Source organism: Siniperca chuatsi, linkage group LG2, assembly GCF_020085105.1.
Source record: "Siniperca chuatsi isolate FFG_IHB_CAS linkage group LG2, ASM2008510v1, whole genome shotgun sequence".
NCBI lineage: Eukaryota > Metazoa > Chordata > Actinopteri > Centrarchiformes > Sinipercidae > Siniperca > Siniperca chuatsi.
The window spans coordinates 10,123,843-10,144,965 of NC_058043.1; the positions used below are offsets into that span (position 1 = coordinate 10,123,843).

Below are 21,123 nucleotides of genomic sequence, written 5' to 3' on the forward strand. Positions count from 1 at the left end.
TAAGAGGTCAATGTTTTGCTCAAGGACACTTGTTTTCTCCATGTGCTCTGTGTGTGTGCATCCAGGCAGCTGTGTAAATGGCTCACAACACCTGTGATCAATACATTTCTATTAAAGCACTTAGGACTGTCATCAGTTAGAATCACCAGCCACCCACATCAGCAGGAGGGTGAGATGAGAGACAAAGAAAGGTGAAAGGACAGAGACCACTAATGAGAACTGGCATACGGCCCAACCCTTCAGCCAATCAATACCACTCTGAAGCAAAGCACACTGCTCTATAATCATATTCATCGATCCCTGATTGATAAACGCCAATAAGCAACCAGAACCTGCACAGAGCTGAAGGGGAAAAAAGAGGGTAACTCACCTTGTTCTACCCTTCTCTTAAAACATCTGCTTTACAACCGGACATGACGTACTTATATCAGTTTCAATTTATTAGTACGGCAAATGTAAAGCATTATTTTAGAGGACTCTGGTTATCTCCTAGCATTAAATGAGTGGGATTAGGACTAGGACTTTTTTAAATTGGTGCACAAATATTACATTCTATATTTGTTTTATGGACATTAGTGGTAGTATCAGCTATATTATATTGGCTAAGAAGACACCAGTCCGGTAGCATGGACATAACCTAATACATTCATCACGTTCTATGACAAATACACAAAAATTACAAGCAACTGAGTGAAACTTGGAGGAATTAATTTAAACACAAAGAAGCTACACTGAAAAATCTTATATGGTCAACTGTCTTCTTTTTCATGCAAAGGGTAGGGTTGGAATTAGAAAAGATCTGTTTGATCCTATTGTTTAATTCCTTTACCATAACAGTGTGCAAGAAACACATGTGTGGCTCTTGTATGTGAAATGTAACAGCTGGAATATTAAAACCAAAAAGATTTAAAGATCTAAATTCAAACAGTGGTGATTGAATGAAACGAGCAGAATAAATTGCTTGCTTCTGACAAGCAGTCAGTTATCCCATTTATAAAACTACTGCATGTCAAACACTGTGAACTCCACAACACAGCAGAAAATATAAACCTGTCATTACTTTAATGAGGGTACAGGGCATTTATAAATAAGACTTTGCAATGTGTGTGTGTGCATGTGTGTGTGAATCCTCTGACACAAAACAAGAAGAGTCGACGGATGCACTCTCCTTTCAATTTGCTTATTTTAGCTGTCACATTTGCTACTGCACTCTTTTTGACTTGATATCATGCTTTTCATGCAGGAGTTAGCTAACGCGATGACAAAAGACACCATCTCCACATATAAGAGTAGGTTAAGACTTTCCTCTTTGATAAAGCTTATAGTTAGGGCTGGCTTGGGTGAGTCCTGAATCAGCCCTTAGTTATGCTGCTATAGGCCTAGACAGCCAGGAGACTTCCCATGATGCACCTCTTACCTCTCTCCTCCTCTCCCTCTCCATCTGTATGCATTTTTATCCCATTACTGCATGTTACTAACTTGACATCTTTTCCATCCTGTAGTTCTGTGCTTTCTCGTTTCTCTCCTCTCGCCTTCTGTCGCTTTCAGCAGGTATTTCTGCCTCCAGCGCTGCAGAGACTGGATCTCTGGTTGTGGCCCACTTCCTGCCCCTGTGTTCCTGCTCGACTACTGCTACTACAGTTGTTATTATTAGTCTTATTACTATTATTATCGTTATTATTCCTATTGCTATCATTCCTATTAGCATTATTACTTTATTAATATTACCACTACCGTTACATTATTATTATTTTAAAATCCTTGGTGGATCTCTGACTCTCTCTCTCTCTCTCTCTCTCTCTCTCTCTCTCTCTCTCTCTCTCTCTCTCTCTTAAGGAAGTTTTTTCTTGCCACTGGCGCCAAGTGCTTGCTCATGGTGGGATTCATTGGGTCTCTGTAAATAATATTATAAAGAGTACTGTCTAGACCTTCTCTATTGGAAAATTGCAATGAGATACTTTCTGTTATGAACTGGCGCTATATAAATAAAATTGAATTGAATTGAATTGAAAAGGCAGGCAGGAGATAGAGAACCATTTCCCTTGACTTTATTTATAAATGTGTTCATGGGTAAACTTGCATTCTTACATTTGGTTGCCATTTAGTTTTCACAAACATGTTTTTATGTTCCAAAACTGTTACATAAAAGCAAAAAAATCAAGCAACAAAACACATTTGTGAATTCAACAGGGATAAGGAAATTATCTGTTTAATTCAACAGCTGCCAGTCACTTTTACCCACAATAAAATAATAATAAAGAGACTTGAAGCGATAATATTAATAGCACTGAGTATACATGGATGAATTTTGTTTGTGAGTGAGGTTTTCGCAATTAGAAAAGAAAATACCACTGACTATAGATCCAAGGTCAATCTGGCACTAAATATGTATCTGCAAAAATTCACTTCTATGGGCCTCATATACATCAAAAGTACGATGTAATTTGTCCTATGACTCAAAATAAATCAGGTCTCAGCTCAGAAAGCCCTTGACAAATTCCACTGGAGACTGAACCTTATGGGGCAGCGCTGTACATTCATTTCTGTACTGAAACTTGTTGCTGGTCACTGGGTAAAGTGCTCTCCTGTTGTCCTTATCAAAGATCTAATCGTACAGGTTAGATCGAAGCCACAGGTTGCTTTCAGCTTCTACAGCAATCAAACAATTGATCTAACATGCAGGTATAGGCATCGAGAACAACACACTGTTCCAACTGTCACCTGCATGACTAGCTGTATCAGCGTCACCTGGCCAGTCAAGCACAAGATACAGTAATAGAAGCACAAAAGGGCATACATGAAAAACAGAAGCGCGTTCATTCTAATGCTGACAGGGAGACTTCACTGAACGCAACAATCAGAAATACTTCATGTGCTAAATATAATGCAGAGGATGTTTCATTTGTCATTGTGACACTGAGGCGGTCTATTATGTTAAAAATCTCAACCATCTCAATTATTAAGTCCTAAAAATAGTCTGTTGAAGGGGTGAAATTATGTATGAATTCCTGGAATACAGTAATTTTCTTTGTGCACCAGTTTTGGTAAGTGTCATTCCAAAATTGCTCATTTCTTGAACATTTCTGAAAAAAGGTCAAGTATACCTGGAGACATATCCAATGACACTGGCATGATTCTTTCTTGTTTTAAAATAATATGTTTGAAGTTTCAACTATATCTGAAATGGCAGATCATTTAGTGTTTACTTATGCAATCCTTATCCCCTTGGTGATGCTTGTACGCAGTGAGAACTTAATGTAAATCCAAATCAATTACAGTTGCATAAGTGATAAAGTTATACGGCGACAATAATTGTCAACTTAACAGGTACAACCATAGAAACCCAATACTTTTCAATAGCATAAGTACGTCTCCAACCACAGTAAATGTCCTCATCCACTACAAAGATGATTATGATCTGCATTGGCAGGCAGATATGAGCTTATCACACATATCTGATTACACTTTTGTCGATAATTAACCAAACATTGCAATACAGGAATCTCAAACACAATCCGTATTAATTACAAAAACTTAAGATGTGAAAAAGAAAAGTTTGTGATTCTATTTTTCAGCTGGGAGCAGTGACTTCGTGGAATCTTATCATCACTATGAAGTTGCCAGGCAACCAATGGAGACTCCAGGAAGTTACTGCACCCACCCAAGAACTAGCCCTGCACATAACCCCCCATAAAACTTGTTATTACATTACACCGTTTTTTTGTACAGATTAAAGAGACAAGATATAACCTGTTAATGAGTGAGCTTTAGAGGTGCTGGTTCGTGGATTTTGTTACCTTTGGACTGAGCAAGGCTAGCTGTTTCCCCCTGTTTCCAGTCTTTATGCTAAGCTAAGCTAACTGGCTGCTGGCTGTTACTTCATATTTAACATACAAATATGAGAGTCATATTGATTTTCTCATCAAACTCTCGGCAAGAAAGAGAATAAGCTTATATTTCCTAAAGCGTTAAACTATAGCTTTTATTGTGTTGTTGTGTTACTAGTCACCATTAGTAATCTGAGCACACCCCCAAAATATCATTATCATCACAAATTTAATGTATAATGTGCACTCTGTTATATCTCAGGATTGTTTAGACATAGACATTGTTTTTCTTCAAGGTGCTCAGTCGATATGCCAAATGACATAAATGACATAAATATCAATGAACTGTTACATAACCTCAGACAGGGAAATATTCAGATAAGCCTATTTCATGGTTAGCTACACCACTCTGATTCACCGACACCAGATCAACAAAAACACTGATAAGGTCAAAATATAAAGCACAATATGATATCTTTTTTAATGATTGTGTTTCGAAACACAGAGGAATCAACACACAGTTATCAGCTGCATACACTCCATGAGATCTTCACGCCTACTCAGGGAGCCGAGATTGTATGGAAGAAAAAAACACAATTACTGAAGTACATTACAGCTTAAACATTTTAATATTTAAACCAATTACACACATTTACAACTATTCAATTATTAAACACACACTAAACAAGAACATGGACATCTAAACACCGAGCGCAGAGATCAAGACAAGCACACTTGACAAACCTTGATGACTGATCATGGGAGGTTGAATCGAGTACCTAAAACTGTTCAGTCGAATTAACGTCAAATCAAATGCTATTTCTTGACCACCTTGGTGACATGAACAGAAGGATGGGCCTGACAAGAAACAACAAACTTCTTTATCCACTGAGGCATGAAGCAACAAGTCCTGCTTCAGTAGGATTTCCCCACAGAAGGACAGAGAGCAAAATATACAGTCTGCATTTTCTGTTTCAATCCGGCCTCATGCAGCGTGCCGCCAGCCGGCCTTTTTCAGTCGACAAATGCAGAGGCAGATCAAAACACTGAAAACAGAGTCACGTCCTGGCCACAGGCCCAGACCGCAGAAACAGCAGCAACCATAAAAACAGAGGTTGTAGGCCATACAATAGAGACACCCTATGAATTAGTAATGATTCAAATCATAGTGTTTGCTCCAGATGCTGATAAGACATTTTGGTCAACTCAAAAGCCTCTACATGCTGAACAAAACTAACTGCAGCATATTTTCCAGATAAAACTGAGCCTGTCATGCTAAATGACAACAGCTGCCAGTTTCACACAGCCAAAACACTCATTAAAAGGAAATGTGAGTGGGTATTAAAAATAGTTCTAGGTAAAACAATTCAAATGGCCACATTAGAAAGTCTGTTAATGTGGCAGCAAACCAGAGACATACTGAGGTATTTGTTTATGCAACAATTATTCATCTTGCCTGGTGAGAAACATGAAGAGGACTCTCACAAGACCAGTGTTTAATGGGATTACCATATTCAGAAAAGACTGACTCATTTCCACCCAGCTGTAAACCTGCTGAGCTGACAATCAGGCTGAGCAAGTCCCAAGAAATAAGCTCACATCTGAGAGAGGAGACTGAAGCGGGAGTTTAGCTTAAAGGGAAATTCCAGTATTTGTAAACCTGTGTGTTTTTTTTTTGTCCATTATGAATATTGGTCAAGATAGCATTTCACTCTCCTCCTAGATTGTAGCGATATGGCAAATGCAGACTCTGGCATGAGCAATGTTGACAACATTGGGAACAAGGAGCGCGAGGCTCCAACAGCTTTCCAAAAATAAAAAAACGCAATGTGAATGGTTGTGACAAACTGACAGAGAATTAATACCGACTCTGCAGTTAGCCTTGTATTAGCATCTTTCAGCTTATTATTTTGGTTTTCAGGGCCAGCAAGTTTACAGTTTTGATTCACCGCTCTCATTAGCATTGTTTCCAGCTGCAGCAGGCAGCTGTTTTCAGTGAAAAAGCTCCTATATACCCTCTGTACGCTACCTGACATCAAACCAAGCATCAAACAACAGACAGCCAAAGTTTACTTCAGGAGTTGGTGGAGACCGAAACTGAGCTAATAGTTGATTAAATACTGCACTTACATTTGCTATTTGACACAACTCCAAATGTACACTTATGTTGTTTCGCAGCTGCTGGATGTGTAAATAGGCAAATGTTTGCTAACACATTCACCATAACAATGGGTGGTAAGTTATGAAAAGGTGATAATCTGCCCCCAAGTGGCCAAAAGTGTTTGAAGGTTAAAATTGAATAAAAATCATCTTAAATCCCTGCAGCTAATAAATTGCATAGAAGCATAGAAGATCCAATAAGGGACAACTTGCCAACTGATCTAAGTAACTACCTGTCATAGTTAATCCAATATGCTATGCAGTTCACAACAGCAGCTGCAGGAATTTCCAGGGGACTACTTTCTGTGTTTACTTTTGCTCCACTCAAAGAAAAGTGTTTGAGATGATCTAAGACTGACTCACCAGAAAATCGAAAGCATTGGTCATTTGTTCAAATACTTAAAACTACCTATTCTAAAGTTTACCTGATGAGGACCTCTTGTGGCTGTGCAATTCTGACTGTTATCTGTCACAAGCTAAGACGGAAGTAGCATGACGTTGTTACAGCACCACAAAACCTCTTAGGGAAAACAGTTGGGGTGCATGGTTGAGTGGGTTGTCTGATTTTGATGTTGGGAACTTTGCATTCCCATCTCCTACTAAACATTAATGTTGCTTTGTTTTAACCATGACCACAATCTTTGTTGGCAGAGTCCTTGTTTCCCATATCTCTACAAAGGAGAAGGTAAGAAAATCTTATAATATATATATATATATATAAAAACTTCACCCTCCGCGGGTGGTCTCTCATCCTTCGAGCTCGGGTCCTCTACCAGAGGCCTGGGAGCTTGAGGGTTCTGTGCAGTATCTTTGCTGTTCCTAGTACTGCACTCTTCTGGACCGAGATGTCTGGTGTTCTTCCAGGGATCTGCTGTAGCCACTCCTCCAGTTTGGGGGTCACTGCCCCGAGTGCTCCGATGACCACGGGCACCACTGTTGCCTTAACCTTCCAGGCCTTCTCCAGCTCTTCTCTGAGCCCTTGGTACTTCTCTAATTTCTCATGTTCCTTTTTCCTGATGTTGCCATCACTTGGTATTGCCACGTCAACCACAACGGCTTTCCTCTGCTGTTTGTCAACCACCACGATGTCAGGCTGGTTTGCCATTACCATTCTGTCAGTCTGGATCTGGAAGTCCCACAGGATCTTGGCTCGTCATTCTCTACCACCTTTGGAGGTGTTTCCCACTTTGACCTCGGGGTTTCCAGTCCATACTCAGTGCAGATGTTCCTGTACACTATGCCAGCTACTTGGTTATGACGCTCCATGTATGCTTTTCCTGCCAGCATCTTACACCCTGCAGTTATGTGCTGGATTGTCTCAGGGGCCTCTTTGCACAGCCTACACCTTGGGTCTTGTCTGGTGTGGTAGATCTGGGCCTCTATTGCTCTGGTGCTCAGGGCCTGCTCCTGTGCAGCCATGATGAGTGCCTCTGTGCTGTCCTTCAATCCAGCCCGCTCTAGCCATTGGTAGGACTTCTTGATATCAGCCACTTCAGTTATGTTCCGGTGGTACATCCCGTGTAGGGGTTTGTCCTCCCATGATGGCCCTTCCTCCAGCACGTCTTCCTCTGCTCCCCATTGCCTGAGACATTCCCTGAGCACGTCATCTGTTGGGGCCTTATCTTGGATGTACTTGTGGATCTTGGATGTTTCATCCTGGATAGTGGCTCTCACACTCACTAGTCCACGGCCGCCTTCCTTACGGCTAGCGTACAGTCTCAGGGTGCTGGATTTGGGATGGAACCCTCCATGCATGGTGAGGAGGAGCGTCTTAGCGCCTGTGGTCTGTATCTCTTCCTTTGGCCACCTTATTATTCCCGCAAGGTATCTGATCACTGGTAGGGCGTAGCTGTTTATTGCCTGGGCCTTGTTCTTGCCATTGAGCTGACTTCTTAGGACTTGCCTTACTCGTTGGAGGTATTTGGCCATTGCCGTCTTCCTTGTTGCCTCTTCGAGGTTGCCATTTGCCTGTGGTATTCCAAGGTACTTGTAACCATCCTCAATGTCTGCTATTGTTCCTTCTGGGAGTGAGACCCCTTCTGTGTGGACTACCTTCCCTCTCTTTGTCACCATTCGACTGCACTTCTCAAGCCCGCATGACATCCCAATGTCAGAGCTGTAGATCCTGGTGGTGTGGATCAGTGAGTCAATGTCCCGCTCGCTCTTAGCGTATAGCTTGATGTCATCCATGTAGAGGAGGTGACTGATGGTGGCCCCGTTCCTGAGTCGGTATCCGTAGCCAGTCTTGTTGATTATTTGGCTGAGGGGGTTCAGTCCTATGCAGAACAGCAGTGGGGACAGAGCATCTCCTTGGTATATGCCACATTTGATGGATACTTGTGCAAGTGGCTTGCCATTGGCCTCAAGGGTGGTTTTCCACAGCCTCATCGAGTTTGCAATGAAGTGTCTCAGAGTCCTGTTGATGTTGTACATCTCTAAGCATTCAGTGATCCATGTGTGCGACATTGAGTCATATGCTTTCTTGTAATCAATCCAGGCAGTGCACAGGTTGGTGTGTCGGGCTCTGCAGTCTTGGGTGACTGTTCTGTCAACCAGGAGTTGGTGTTTGGCTCCTCTGGTTCCTCTGCCAATGCCCTTCTGTGCTTTGCTCATGTATTGATCCATGTGTCCACTTATCTTAGCCGCGATGATGCCTGACATGAGCTTCCATGTTGTGGAGAGACAGGTTATTGGCCGATAGTTGGATGGGACTGTACCCTTTGCGGGATCCTTCAGGATCAGGATTGTTCGCCCTTCAGTAAGCCATTCAGGGTGCGTCCCATCTCTTAGCAGCTGGTTCATTTGTGCTGCTAGGCGCTCGTGGAGTGCAGTGAGCTTCTTTAACCAGTAGGTGTGGATCCTGTCAGGGCCCGGTGCTGTCCAGTTCTTCATACCTGAGACTCTTTCTTGGATGTCTGCCACTGTGATGGTGACTGGATTCTGTTCAGGGAGGTCGCTGTGGTCCTTTCTCAGGGCGGCCAGCCACTGTGCATCGCTGTTGTGTGATGCCTCCCTTTCCCATATACTTTTCCAGTACTGTTCCGTTTCCAGCCTTGGTGGGTCTGCTCTGCTGTTATTACCCTGCCATTGAGCGTACACTTTCGCAGGTTGAGTTGCGAACAGCCGGTTTATTCTTCTGGCTTCATTATCTCTCGTGTATCTCTTTAGGCGGCTAGCCAAGGCTCGGAGTCTTTGTTTGGCAGTTTCGAGTGCTTCAGGTATGGGCATCTGGTTGTACTTCTTGGGTACTTGCTTTCTCATAGCACCTCTCTCAGCCTCTGTCAGTTGGCTCACTTCATATATATATATATATATATATATATATATATATATATATATATATATATATATATATATATATATATATATGTATGTGTGTGTGTGTGTCTCTGTGTGTGAAATAGTCATATTGGACAAAAATATAAGAATAACAACCAGGTTGACAAATACTGTAAATTACCGTTAAGGGATATTATAGTTGCATATTATATTCAGTGAGATCATACTACTTTCAATTACTAAAATAAAGTGTGAGTATTGCTTGCTGTTTTTATTGGTCAGTTTCCTGGTAGCAGCAGAATTTTTTAAATCTTTGACTCACAAAGGATGATTTTTAGAGAGAAAGAATATAGAAACAGATGAGTGGGCTTGCACATTCCCCAAGTGTATGCTTTAGTGGTTTAGATGAAGTCCATGTCAGTACCATTCATCTGGCTGCCAAGATGTTAGAGCCCACCACTGACTGATCAATTGGAGTCCCTCAAGGAATCATACAGCCTTATAAGTGAAAGGCTACTGAAGTTATTAAACCCAGGGACAGCAGTGGCAGCAGCAGAAAGGCAGAAAAAGACTTATACACAGACTCAAGGCCTTCTGCAAAGAAAGTGTTGTCTTGACACAGTTACTCATTCTCTAGACAGTAAATGAAAATGTAATAAGGGATGTTCAGACACACCATCAGAGAACCATTATAATCTTATTCTCATTTCATCACATGATTTTCTGCCACTTTTAGAGTATAACACTGTGTGTGCATTTCTCATCTTAACATTGCAAGACAGTACAATATAGAACATTTTTCTATGGTTTTCTCATGATCTACAGCAAGTACTTGAATGAAAACAGTCTGGCACATGTATCACATGATTGTCTATCACTACATACATTTTCATTTACATACAGATCTGGAAATATTCTCTAAATATAGAAGGGTACGCCACATGAAGAAAAGGGCTGCTAACTTTATATGAAGCTTTAATTACCACTTAATTTTATGAACCAACACTAGATGAAGTGTCTTGTTTTGGCTTATATGTTCTTGTTGTAATGTAACTACAGAGAACGTTAACTATTGGTCAAAAGTTTTATTCTGGAAAGAAAAACTCAGCAATTAGAGATCACTTCTAGTATCATTCTTGTTTGGTTTTACTAGCAGAAACTGCAACTCGTCTTATCTTGATTCTTTGCCTTGTCTGATTTGTTCAATAATATGAAAAGGACAAAAAGACAATTGCCTGAAAATGTCATTCTGACGCAGCTTAGCAAAAAAGTATTTTTTTTTATTGCATTTATATTTATTGAGTTGTTTTCTGTGCTACTGGGAATTTAATTGAAGCCAACGGGTCTGAAGATATGGCAACATTAATTTAAAATTCTTACAAATTACTGTGTAAATGAAGTTAATTTCTTCAGTGTATAGTAATCATAGGCATATGAGAACATCTACATTTAGAATATTTCTATTGGCAATATTACTTCATGACATAATATTAATCTTGCATGGAAACAACTAGAGATATAGTGCATTATTAGCCTGTGTCAGCACATATTGTGCAGACAACTATTTTTCCAAACTGTCCCTCTCTTTTCAGGACACACGTGGCTAAAGGTCATGGATGGCTGGGGGGAAAACTTTGTGACAGAGAGCAATGGTGCTCATAGCCAACCCTTTCTTCTACACATTTTGTTTATAATAAATTGATTTGCCAAATATGTTTCGGTGGAAGTATAATTGCTTCCTGGATTAGGTTTAGGTAACTGAATGTAAACATAATTGTGTTTACAAACTCCATAAGATACTTTTAAAGTCAGGGGAAGATTATGGTTTTGGTTAAATATTGAAAAAGCTAATGGGTCCCATCTTGTGGTTCAAGCTCTGATATTTAACCAAGATCAAAATCTTTCCCTTAACCAAATGCTTTGAGTTACCAAAAAACATAACCATAAAAAAGCTTTGGTTGACTTGAACAGATATTGTAGGGAACACAACCAAAATGTATTGGCTGTGTAGACTTTGCAGATTTGTTCAGTAAAGCGTTTCCTTGTTATTTGAAAACATGAAAGTGGATTTTCTATAAGTGTAACCACTAGCGCTCCATGCCCAGCTTCACCATGACTGTGTTGGTCTCCACAGAGGCAGACAAAAGAGAAGTCGGAGATCCTCTACTCATGTCTCAGGTCTCTCATCTGACATGCACACATGCTGGTTATCTGTCAAGCAGATGTCATGTCTGCTCTAAACAGCTGCCATCTCTACTCTCCAACTGGATTCCCATGTTTTTTCATCTTGAGAAGATTCCACTGATGCCTTTCAGAGCTGAGTGACAGGCACAGTGTCATAAAACATGGAGGATCGGTACAACTAAAAGGGGATGAGGGTCCCCAATTAAACTGTACATTTCTTTAACAATGACAGAACCACAATGATCTGAACCGCAGATGGATCCATCTTCATTAGACGGAGGAGAAGACAGACTGTGTTAGAAGTAGAGCAACGAGCACAGTCTGAAAATAAGAATAGTTTGCTTCAAATTACTCATAACTGAGGATCAGATTATTCTCCTCTAAATCAAACTGTCATGTAATTACATTAACCATTTTGCTAACTGAGAGGTATTTTTAACTAGTTGCTCTAAATCAAACCTTGCCCTGGAAAACAATATTTACTCATTAGTGGTGAGGCCACCGGCACTGATCCCCTGTTGAATTGCGGGCCGCCCGAGGACACTATTAAAGGAGCATCTGACCTGTCCACCCACTGACAGCTCAATATAAATGTTCCTCTTTTTAATAGACCATCTTGCTGAAAAATATGTCGACAAACCTTTTAAAAAAGCCATTTCAGGAGAACTCCAATGGTTCCACCCATTACATTTTATGCTCCAGTCCATTCACATAAACTTGATGCTCAGACTCGGTTGCTGTTTTTATGGTCCGATGTGGACACTCGGCACTGCATTTCATTCCTGGGGAGATGTGAGCCAGAAGGCGAAAAGTCATGGAGCGCAGCCGGAAGATGGAGGCAAGCAATTGATAGACTGCATTTTAGAAGCTTTTATTTTACTTTATTCAGTCAGTATCCAGCCTCGAGTGAATAACTACTAGGCCATAGAGTTAGCATTACTTTAAAATAAAAAAGGAAACTACCCAAGGCTGAACGGCTGACGAGTTCCTTCTCAACATCGCCTGACTACAGATGAGCACTCATAAATGTCTGTTAGGATTTATACTATCAAACTGCATGGAAAAGAGGTTTCAGGGGACAGTTGTTAAGGCAAATGTGTTATATTTACGATTGGGGGCTGCAAATCTGTAATAGTAAGTACAGGGAATTAGTGTTTAGAGAGGACATTAAACTTTCACGAACATGCTCTCACACATCTTGAAATAAGACTATATGCCAATTTAGAGACAGATGTCAAGCTGTTGGAAAGCCTTCAACGGTCTTAATGACGGCAGAGCTACAACAACCAGTGGTAAAAAGAAAAGGCATAAGATGAATTTCAATTGATCATGACGAACACGTTACATGTCTCAAAGCAAGCTGTAAGAATATTGTTCTTCTGCTTAGTTACAATAATGCGTTGGGGGATGTAAACAGGAAGCATAACGTTGCCATAGATACACTAGGCAACAACTTGAGCCCTGTTTGTTTAGCCTGTATTTACTTACATTTTGGTATGCCGAATTAGCTTTAAGCAGTTCCTATTTGCAATGTACCCATGAATTATCAGACGACTATCACTGGATAACTTTGATACTGAAGAAAACTAAAAAATGTGATGATTCTTTGGCAAGTTCTGGAGTTAGAAGGTGCGATTTTGTGAAGGGGGATGTTTAATCACGATGGACATAAGAGATAATAATATATCTAATACTAAGAGCAAGTGGTATGAATACATATAAAGCTATTCAAGTGCTCCGGCATGAACCTGTCCATTTCACCACACGCCGTATATTTGCCCCACAGCTCTCCCTCTGCCCCATTCACTCTCTTAGGGCAAAAAGGTACATTTAACCTCTCTGTAAAGCACGTATCAGTATTTTTAGTTATTAAATGTGCTCTCTAAATTAATTGAGACGACTTGACTCAACTACCAATCAGGCACTTTGAGTAAAGATGATTTGAGTACTGGTATTAAGGTTAACATTTAAGGCTTTTCAAGTGCAAAGGACTGATTCCTAATTAATCAACCACCATTTCTACTAACTAGGAGCATGCCGGAGAGATATACATTTCTTGAGTCTTTCTAACTTATATTTATTAATCTTCTGCCTGAACTCACTGTAAACTCAATGGGTATCTGTTGTTCTTTGAAGTCTGTAATCTCGATGCACCACAGGAACCATCCAGACATCAGGTTGTAAATATCAAATATGTTGGATAAGATAGGGGCAGCTCATATCAGTCTGTGGGTTAATCACTGTGGTTAAGAGTGAATTTGTAAACCCCTCAAACTACCAGACAATCTGCTCAGACCATTAGTTCAGACCAGTTCTGCTTTATGTGAAAAGTCTGTATGTTGAACTTGCACTAGTTTAAATGCCCTATAGTAGTGAGCTTGATGGTGTAAATGAAAATAGGTGTGCAGGTTACCCCTTTTCTTGAAAACCTTTCCTAAAAAGTTAAATGAGTGAAAATACAATGATCATTGCCTGGCTTTCTTTCTGTTCTCCATCTGACTGGTTCTGCACTAACACGTCTCAGGCTTCTGTAAGTATGGCTGCACCTGTCTGCTTCTGTTTCCATCACGACTCAGACATCCTGGCCTGCTTCTCCGAAGCTATTAAAACTGCTATGATACACTCTATAGACATATACTGTGTGTGTGCTACTTCAGAAAACACTCAGCTAGAAATAATTTGTAGAGCATTTAGCATAACACAAATCAACTTAAGCATTTACATGTACAATTCTTACAGCCTACAGTGGCTCATTCAATATGTTCATGCTCGAAATATTCTATGAAAGCAGACATCAGAGAAACAGATGTGTAATCTGTGATTCCATGCTGGTATGCTGCTACCACTTCACTGACATAAATTGGGAATTTTTTTGATTCATAAGCAAAACATGCTTAGGATGCATGGTGCTGGGAGCAGTCAGAACCACCAATCAAACCCCAAGTCATCACCTCAGCACCAAATTATTGTATAAACCTTTCTGTCTATCAATATTTTCAGAGTTTATGTCAGTTTTTTTCCTGTACATGCTACATTTTTTTCTTCTTTCGTCTTTCATTAACATACATTTAACTTTCTGCATCACCTGCCCTCCCCTCCACAGCCTCATGCCCTCTTCCACAGGGAATGGCACCAAATCCCTGCAGCCTCTCCTCTGGGGAACTCAATACCTTATGCCACTCCACCTGTTTTCCACCTAGTCCCCTTTAAACACACATCTGCCCAGCATCTGTCTGCTTCTATTAATCCATAATTTTTTTCTTCATACACCTCTCTCTTTTCTTTTTCCCCTTTTATTGATCTATTACATTTTTATTGTATACACATGCTTCCCTCTCTAAATAGAAATCTAGATCATAATAAATCACATATGCACCACACCCATTCATGAATTTCTCCACCATATCAACCCCCATCTTGCATGCTTGTCTCACTGTATGTATCTATGTATGTAATGTCATGCCTGTCAATGTTAAGTCACCTGTTATGTTTTGTCTTGCTTAACCAAACAAATACAAAAGTATCACATCACACATTCTACTGTAGCCATTTTAAGAACATTATGCTTGTTCAAATAGAAAATATGACCTTTTGTACAGTAACATTAATGTAAGACTCTTATATGACCCATATGAGAATGAGGGAAAGAGCAAAAGCATCCTTTATTTCTAGGCACTAGACAACAACTGAAGGAAAATGCATGCCTATTTTGCTGTTATTTAATTTGACCATTTTGGGGTTTGTATCCTGAAGAAGCATGCAAACCACAAAGTATCTGAGTGACATATAATGCATAAGACATGTGATTCATATTAATGAGCTCAAACGTCCTGCTCGACAACTGCTACTACAGTTGTTGTTATTGGCTCTGTTACTAATACTGTCATTATTATTCCTATAGCTGTCATTCCTAATATTATTAATTTATTAATATTAATGTTACCACTACCATTACATTATTACTATTTTAAAAATTCTAGGTGGTATTTGCACTGTGCTTACCTCTCCTCCACCACCCCTCCAAAACCGTTCTCCCCATCTCCCTCTCTCAAAACCTAACACGGCAGCAGCGGATGGCCGCCCACCATTGAGTCTGGTTCTGTCCAAGATTTCTGCCTGTTAAAAGGAAGTTTATTCTTGCCACTGTCACCAAGTGCTTGCTTATGGTGGGATTTGTTGGGTCTCTGTAAATAATATTAGAAAGAGTACGGTCTAGAACTGCTCAATAGGAAAAGTGCAGTAAGATAACTTCTGTTATGAATTGACGCTCTATACATAAAATTGACTTGAAATGTCAACTGACATGAACAGAGTCTTCAAAGACGTCATCCATAATCAGAATCAAAAATACTTTATTGATCCCCGAGGGGAAACTCTTTGAGGCATAGGCGATAGGTCTACAAAACACAAACACAAAACACTTGTGTACAACACTTATGGTCAAGTAAAGTAAGTGCAAAGATTAATTGTACATGAAGTAAAAATTATATATACAGTATACAAATAGAAAAATGGCAAAGAATTACCTTTCTATGGACTCACTGTGTATTGATTTCACTGTGAGCTCACTGATTTGAATCATATGTCTATACACCATTTAATTCAGTCAAATGATTTGTGATATTTATCCTACAGAAGGCAACATGTGCTGATAATTCATGGCATCAGAAAATAAAAAGAGACTGCATCAGAGTTACGGCATTCCCCTCCTCCTTTTAATATAAGCAACACTACCAGAGCATAGGAACAATATGTTTCAAAGCTGACCAATGGCACTATTTCTTCTTTATGATACATACATTGTAATAAGTTACTTATTCAAAAGTTAATGTTATGTAGCAACATACATCAAACAGCCTCTCATATAACACAGTCTGTAGAGCAGTGAATCACCATCACTAACAATTAATCACTTCAAGAATTCATCAACACATTAAAATTTCAACCAAGCACAGAAACCCTGTGACAAGGAATGGAGCCGTGGCCAATTTGAAAGGGGACTGTACCTCCTCGTGCTAAGCTTCAACCAAGCATAGACCATTAACAGCAATACAATTGACTAACTTTAAAGGAGGTTGCTCTAATTGCTGGGTAAGGGCAGGCTTTTAGTTTGTAAGACCCAATTACCACCATGCTGTTAGCACTTCTCCACTAATTGCATTCATCAGCTTAAATCGTTATCACCAGGCTCTCCTTCGATTTCTATCAGAATCCAAAAATCCTCATTTCTTTGAGTTTCGGAATAGCTAGAGGTAACTCATAATGTGGCGAGGGATAATGGGTTTACATTTGAGCAGTAATTAGAGAGGGAATGGAGATAGAAGACTGCTGGCGTATCTGATTCTGACACAGTATGGGTCCCATCTGCCACAATGAAACACAGAAACTTGACTTTACTCTGAGCTATTGTCCTGGTCAGCGTTTGCTTGAAAATACAGATCAGATGTGAATTGGCCTTAATGTAGGCAGAGCACAGATACAGAGGTTTAATAAAATTTTGGTTTATTACAAGTTGTGTCTTGGCCATAATTTCTATAATAATTCACAAAAGTAATTGCTAAGATCTAGAAACATGGCAACTGTACTTCTACAAATGATAGGCCCAGGATTACAAATTAGTGTGATTAACTATCATATACATATATTGTGACAATTACCAGTAACCTTCCAGCTACTGGCAAGCAGAGAAATCAAAATACATAGCTAAAAAAATAATGGCTAAATGGTTAATACATCCAGTTTCTGCCACTCCATGTGATAGTAGTATGAACGCAAACTTGACCAAACTACTGGAATTAAAAAAAGAAAAGAGACATAGCCTCAACATACAGCAGACAATTCCAGGATTGCTATGTATTTTGTGGATTCATATGTGCAGCCACAGAACCACCACAGCCTTTGTGTTTTCTCTGTGGTGAAACATTACATTTTTCCATGAAGCCATACTAAAAGGGGTATGATGAAGAGGGACTTGAGCCCATCTGACAGGACTGTGGGGTACATCAGACAAAAAAAAGATTGTGAACCACTGATCTAAACTACCACAACTGGAGGTAAAACTGAAGTTATTCCTTATTGCATAAGAAAACTATACATATACAATTATGCTAAAGACCTTTATAATACTCCAAAACAGACATGATCAACATGGCAGACACACACTTGGTTTTGTTTTTACTTCTTAGGTGCATCTGCATAGGCAAAGCTTATTAACACAGTCCGTGCACACAGTCCAGTCATTCTGGGTGGATAAGTGGACATGGGCAGTTAACACTGACCCTCGCAGCTATGTGGACACAATGTAGATACTTGAGCTTATGTACGGTAGATCAAAGTTGAATGATGGGTAATCATTTTACCAATCTTTGTTTTCTCTTTCAAATTTCTGATTGCTTGTGTTTCTTGCCCCATTGGACTTCTTTTTAGCAAAGTCACCATGTCACCCAAATCTTGGCAATTCATTTGCTGATAATAAAGATGGTCAAAACTACACTAAGGTTGTATGAAACCAGAATTTCCCTTTAAGTTCTGCATCGTAGCTGTTAAGAGTTGGCAAACAGGGAACAAGGAAAGGACCCAAATGCAGACAGTACAGGCGCAGTTCAATGATTTATTAGTCGCTTACTGGCAGGTACAGGTAGACAGGCAGGCAGGTACACAGGTTGGTTGGCAGGCAGGCAGGTAGAGAAGCAGCAAACAGATAACAGGCAAGAAGGCAGATACAGGTCCAAATGGCAGGAAACAATAACAAGAGCCAACATAGCAACTGGGATGAACTGATAAAGAACACAGGAATCATACAGACTAAATACACAAGTGAGGGAAGGATAACTAGACACAGGTGAAACTAATCAGGGCGGGGCAAACTGGAGGGAAAAACACAAAGACAGGAAGTGAAGCTACGCAACACATGAGGAGAGGGGGTGTATAAAATAAAAAGGAAAATGACTAAACTCAAAACCCTCAAACCATGACAGTAGCAGATCTATAAAAATATTTTGTATATTTTTATCACCATAACATTGTACACATGTTTAAAAGAACAAGCTCAGGAGTGAACTTTGATTTCCTCTAAGCATGTTAATAAAACTATTGACATTCTCTTGGCACATACACTATCCCCCTGCTCCCCTCCGCTGGCTACACAACCACACACAGAGAGGATACAACCCAGGCCACACGCAGCAACTCATGGCTCATCTATACAGCTGCCATTCAGATGCGTATAGCAGAAGACGTTTGATGGTTTTCTAATCTCGGTAGCTGCCACCGGGAGATGGGGCGAGCTGACCCCTGTCATCCCCACAGTGCATCTCAAACAGCCCCACATCTCCATCTCAATCTCCCTCTACTCGCTATCTCCGTCCACCATTGTGTCGTCCACCTGCTCTCCAAATGTCAGGACGAATGCTCTGCAGCCGCATCCCCACGCATCCCCAGGGTGGGGGTGACCTGCTCCGCCGCCGCTTGGTATAATGTCATGCTACCCCCGGGCAAGGGTTCCACACTGACCTGCTTTGAGGAGTGTGCAGCAAGCTGATATATGCTACCACACAACAACAGAAACCAAGATACAGTATCAGTGCATTGATATATATACATTGCATATATATATATATATATATATATATATATATATATATATATATATATACATATATGCTGCATTACAGGGTTCCTTACAGACCAGTTGACTGGAAGAAGATGTACTGAAACTCCTGATGAGAAATAATGAGGTATAAAATGCACAGAGGGTGTGAATGTGAGTGTGGGTCCAGTTGGCTGGGATCAAAATCTTTCCCCAAAATGTTTCCTCACTTGAATTCTTTTGCCTTAATTTGTATCAGTGAACTGGCAAATGAGGCACTAATTAACCAGTAGAAACAAAACAAGTGGCTTGTTTTGCAATCAGGCACAATTTATCTGATGGCTCTCCTATTGCTCACATTTGGTCCCTTTCTTCCTCTGGCAGTGACTATGTTTCCTGATTGACACTACTTTTTACAGAAGGAGCCCCAGAACTGATTAAATTTAGTAAAATGTCAGGCATACACAGTATGAACTGAATACATCAATAAATAAGATTTCTAGTTAAATAATGTAAAAAGAAATATTAACAGTGTAAAAATATATACTTCTTCTGTCTTTTAACGTTCGTTTGCTATTTAGCTATAGTAAACACAAGCAAAAAGTCTCAATGTTTCTTTGGTGACAATTTTCAAGAGCTCTGATGCTTAAGTAGTCAGTACGATGATGCAGGTTATTAAGTTATTAACATTATTTGCATTCTTCACAAACAATCAGTAACTAGGTGATTTTTACTTTGTTGGTCTGGAATCAGATTTATCGATATAAAGTAAAACACATATTTTAACCCAACTATGCAATGTAATATATATATATTTTTTTTTTTTGAAAATATGATTTGGAATAATTAGCTTGTTACACACAAAAAAGTCCATGTCATGGAAAACTGTGTAGTAGTGTAACTAACCAAATGAGTCTTCACCATGGCTTAACACACTGAGCACTAGCCTGTTCAGTTAGCCACCTAGCCAAGTAATGTTAATCATCCATGTACTGCACTGCATACTGCTGTAGCATAACTGAAAAACTCATTTTAGCCAGGAAGCTAACACTAACAAAATTAGCTAACTAACGCTAAGTTCACAGACACCATTCTTCTATTTGTTATTTTCATTCATCTACCTAAAATGGAAGAGTGCTTTATATTTCTTTTTACACTCCATTTGAATTATTCAACTAACAATATTATTTACTAATGTATTTAGTTATATTTTTGACTTGTCTGGTAATCCTTAACGACATTTTGTCAGTTTTAAGGCTCCATATAAATGTGAATAAGGAAGAAAACAGAAATTGATTAAGTATAAAATGAAAAGACTACCATGCAGTATAAAAACTAAACTTCATCTAGCAATTTTCCTATTAATATTTCTTTACTGGTACACTGTGAACAAAAAAAAAATATTTGCATTGTTCAAAACACAATGACTACATCTACCCCAGAGCTACTGGGGTCACAAATTATATTATTTTGAATTTCTAAAATAATCTAAGCCTTTAAACACAAAAAAGTACTGTGCTGTTGCCTCGTTCTCATCAAGACCCATCAAGCATGAAATGCTCTCTTCTCAGCCCTTTTCCCTCCAGGCTGACACAGGGAAACAATTCTAATTTATCTAGTAAGCATATTTTATATTAATATTTATTATTAATGTAACACATCCTAAAAATCTTCCAAAAATTAATCTGACAGGGACAGCTGGGAGAGGAAAAAAAAGTTAATGTCAGGCAAAATAAAATAAAAGTATATGTTGGATATGTTCTCCCATTAATTTGGGCTCCAGAGAATCAGTTTGTTCCTAAAATGAAACAATGAAAATGAAGAGGGAAAAAAGTTAAAGCTAATTTGCATAGAATACACAAAAAAATCCCTTGAAGCATGAAAATAAGCTTGAGAATGAGCCATTAGAGTCCGTCACACAGTTTTTAGAAAGTCTCTACCATAAGCAAATATGGAAATATTCCACTGAATTCAAATGAGAGCCAGTGCACAGTTTCATCTTCTTAATAAGGCAGCATGGCCCCTTGTGTGCGTATGAATATAGAACGGGACCTTGATTTAAACCCAGTGTAAACCTGAGCTCCA

At 39.5% G+C, this 21,123-nt stretch overlaps 1 protein-coding gene across 2 annotated transcripts in view; it reads right to left on the minus strand.

Annotated features, from left to right (window-relative positions):
- The window catches only part of tafa3a (TAFA chemokine like family member 3a), a 98,771-nt gene that overhangs the window by 13,474 nt on the left and 64,174 nt on the right, over positions 1 to 21,123 (minus strand). Inside the window, exon 1 of one of the 2 annotated variants that reach the window (XM_044215030.1) lies at positions 18,076 to 18,299. The exons of the other annotated variant lie outside the window; for it this stretch is intronic. Coding sequence (XP_044070965.1) covers positions 18,076 to 18,211 — 136 coding nt within the window. The 5' untranslated portion in view covers positions 18,212 to 18,299. Of the gene's footprint in view, positions 1 to 18,075; positions 18,300 to 21,123 lie in introns of those variants that run through there. 2 annotated transcript variants of the gene reach the window in all.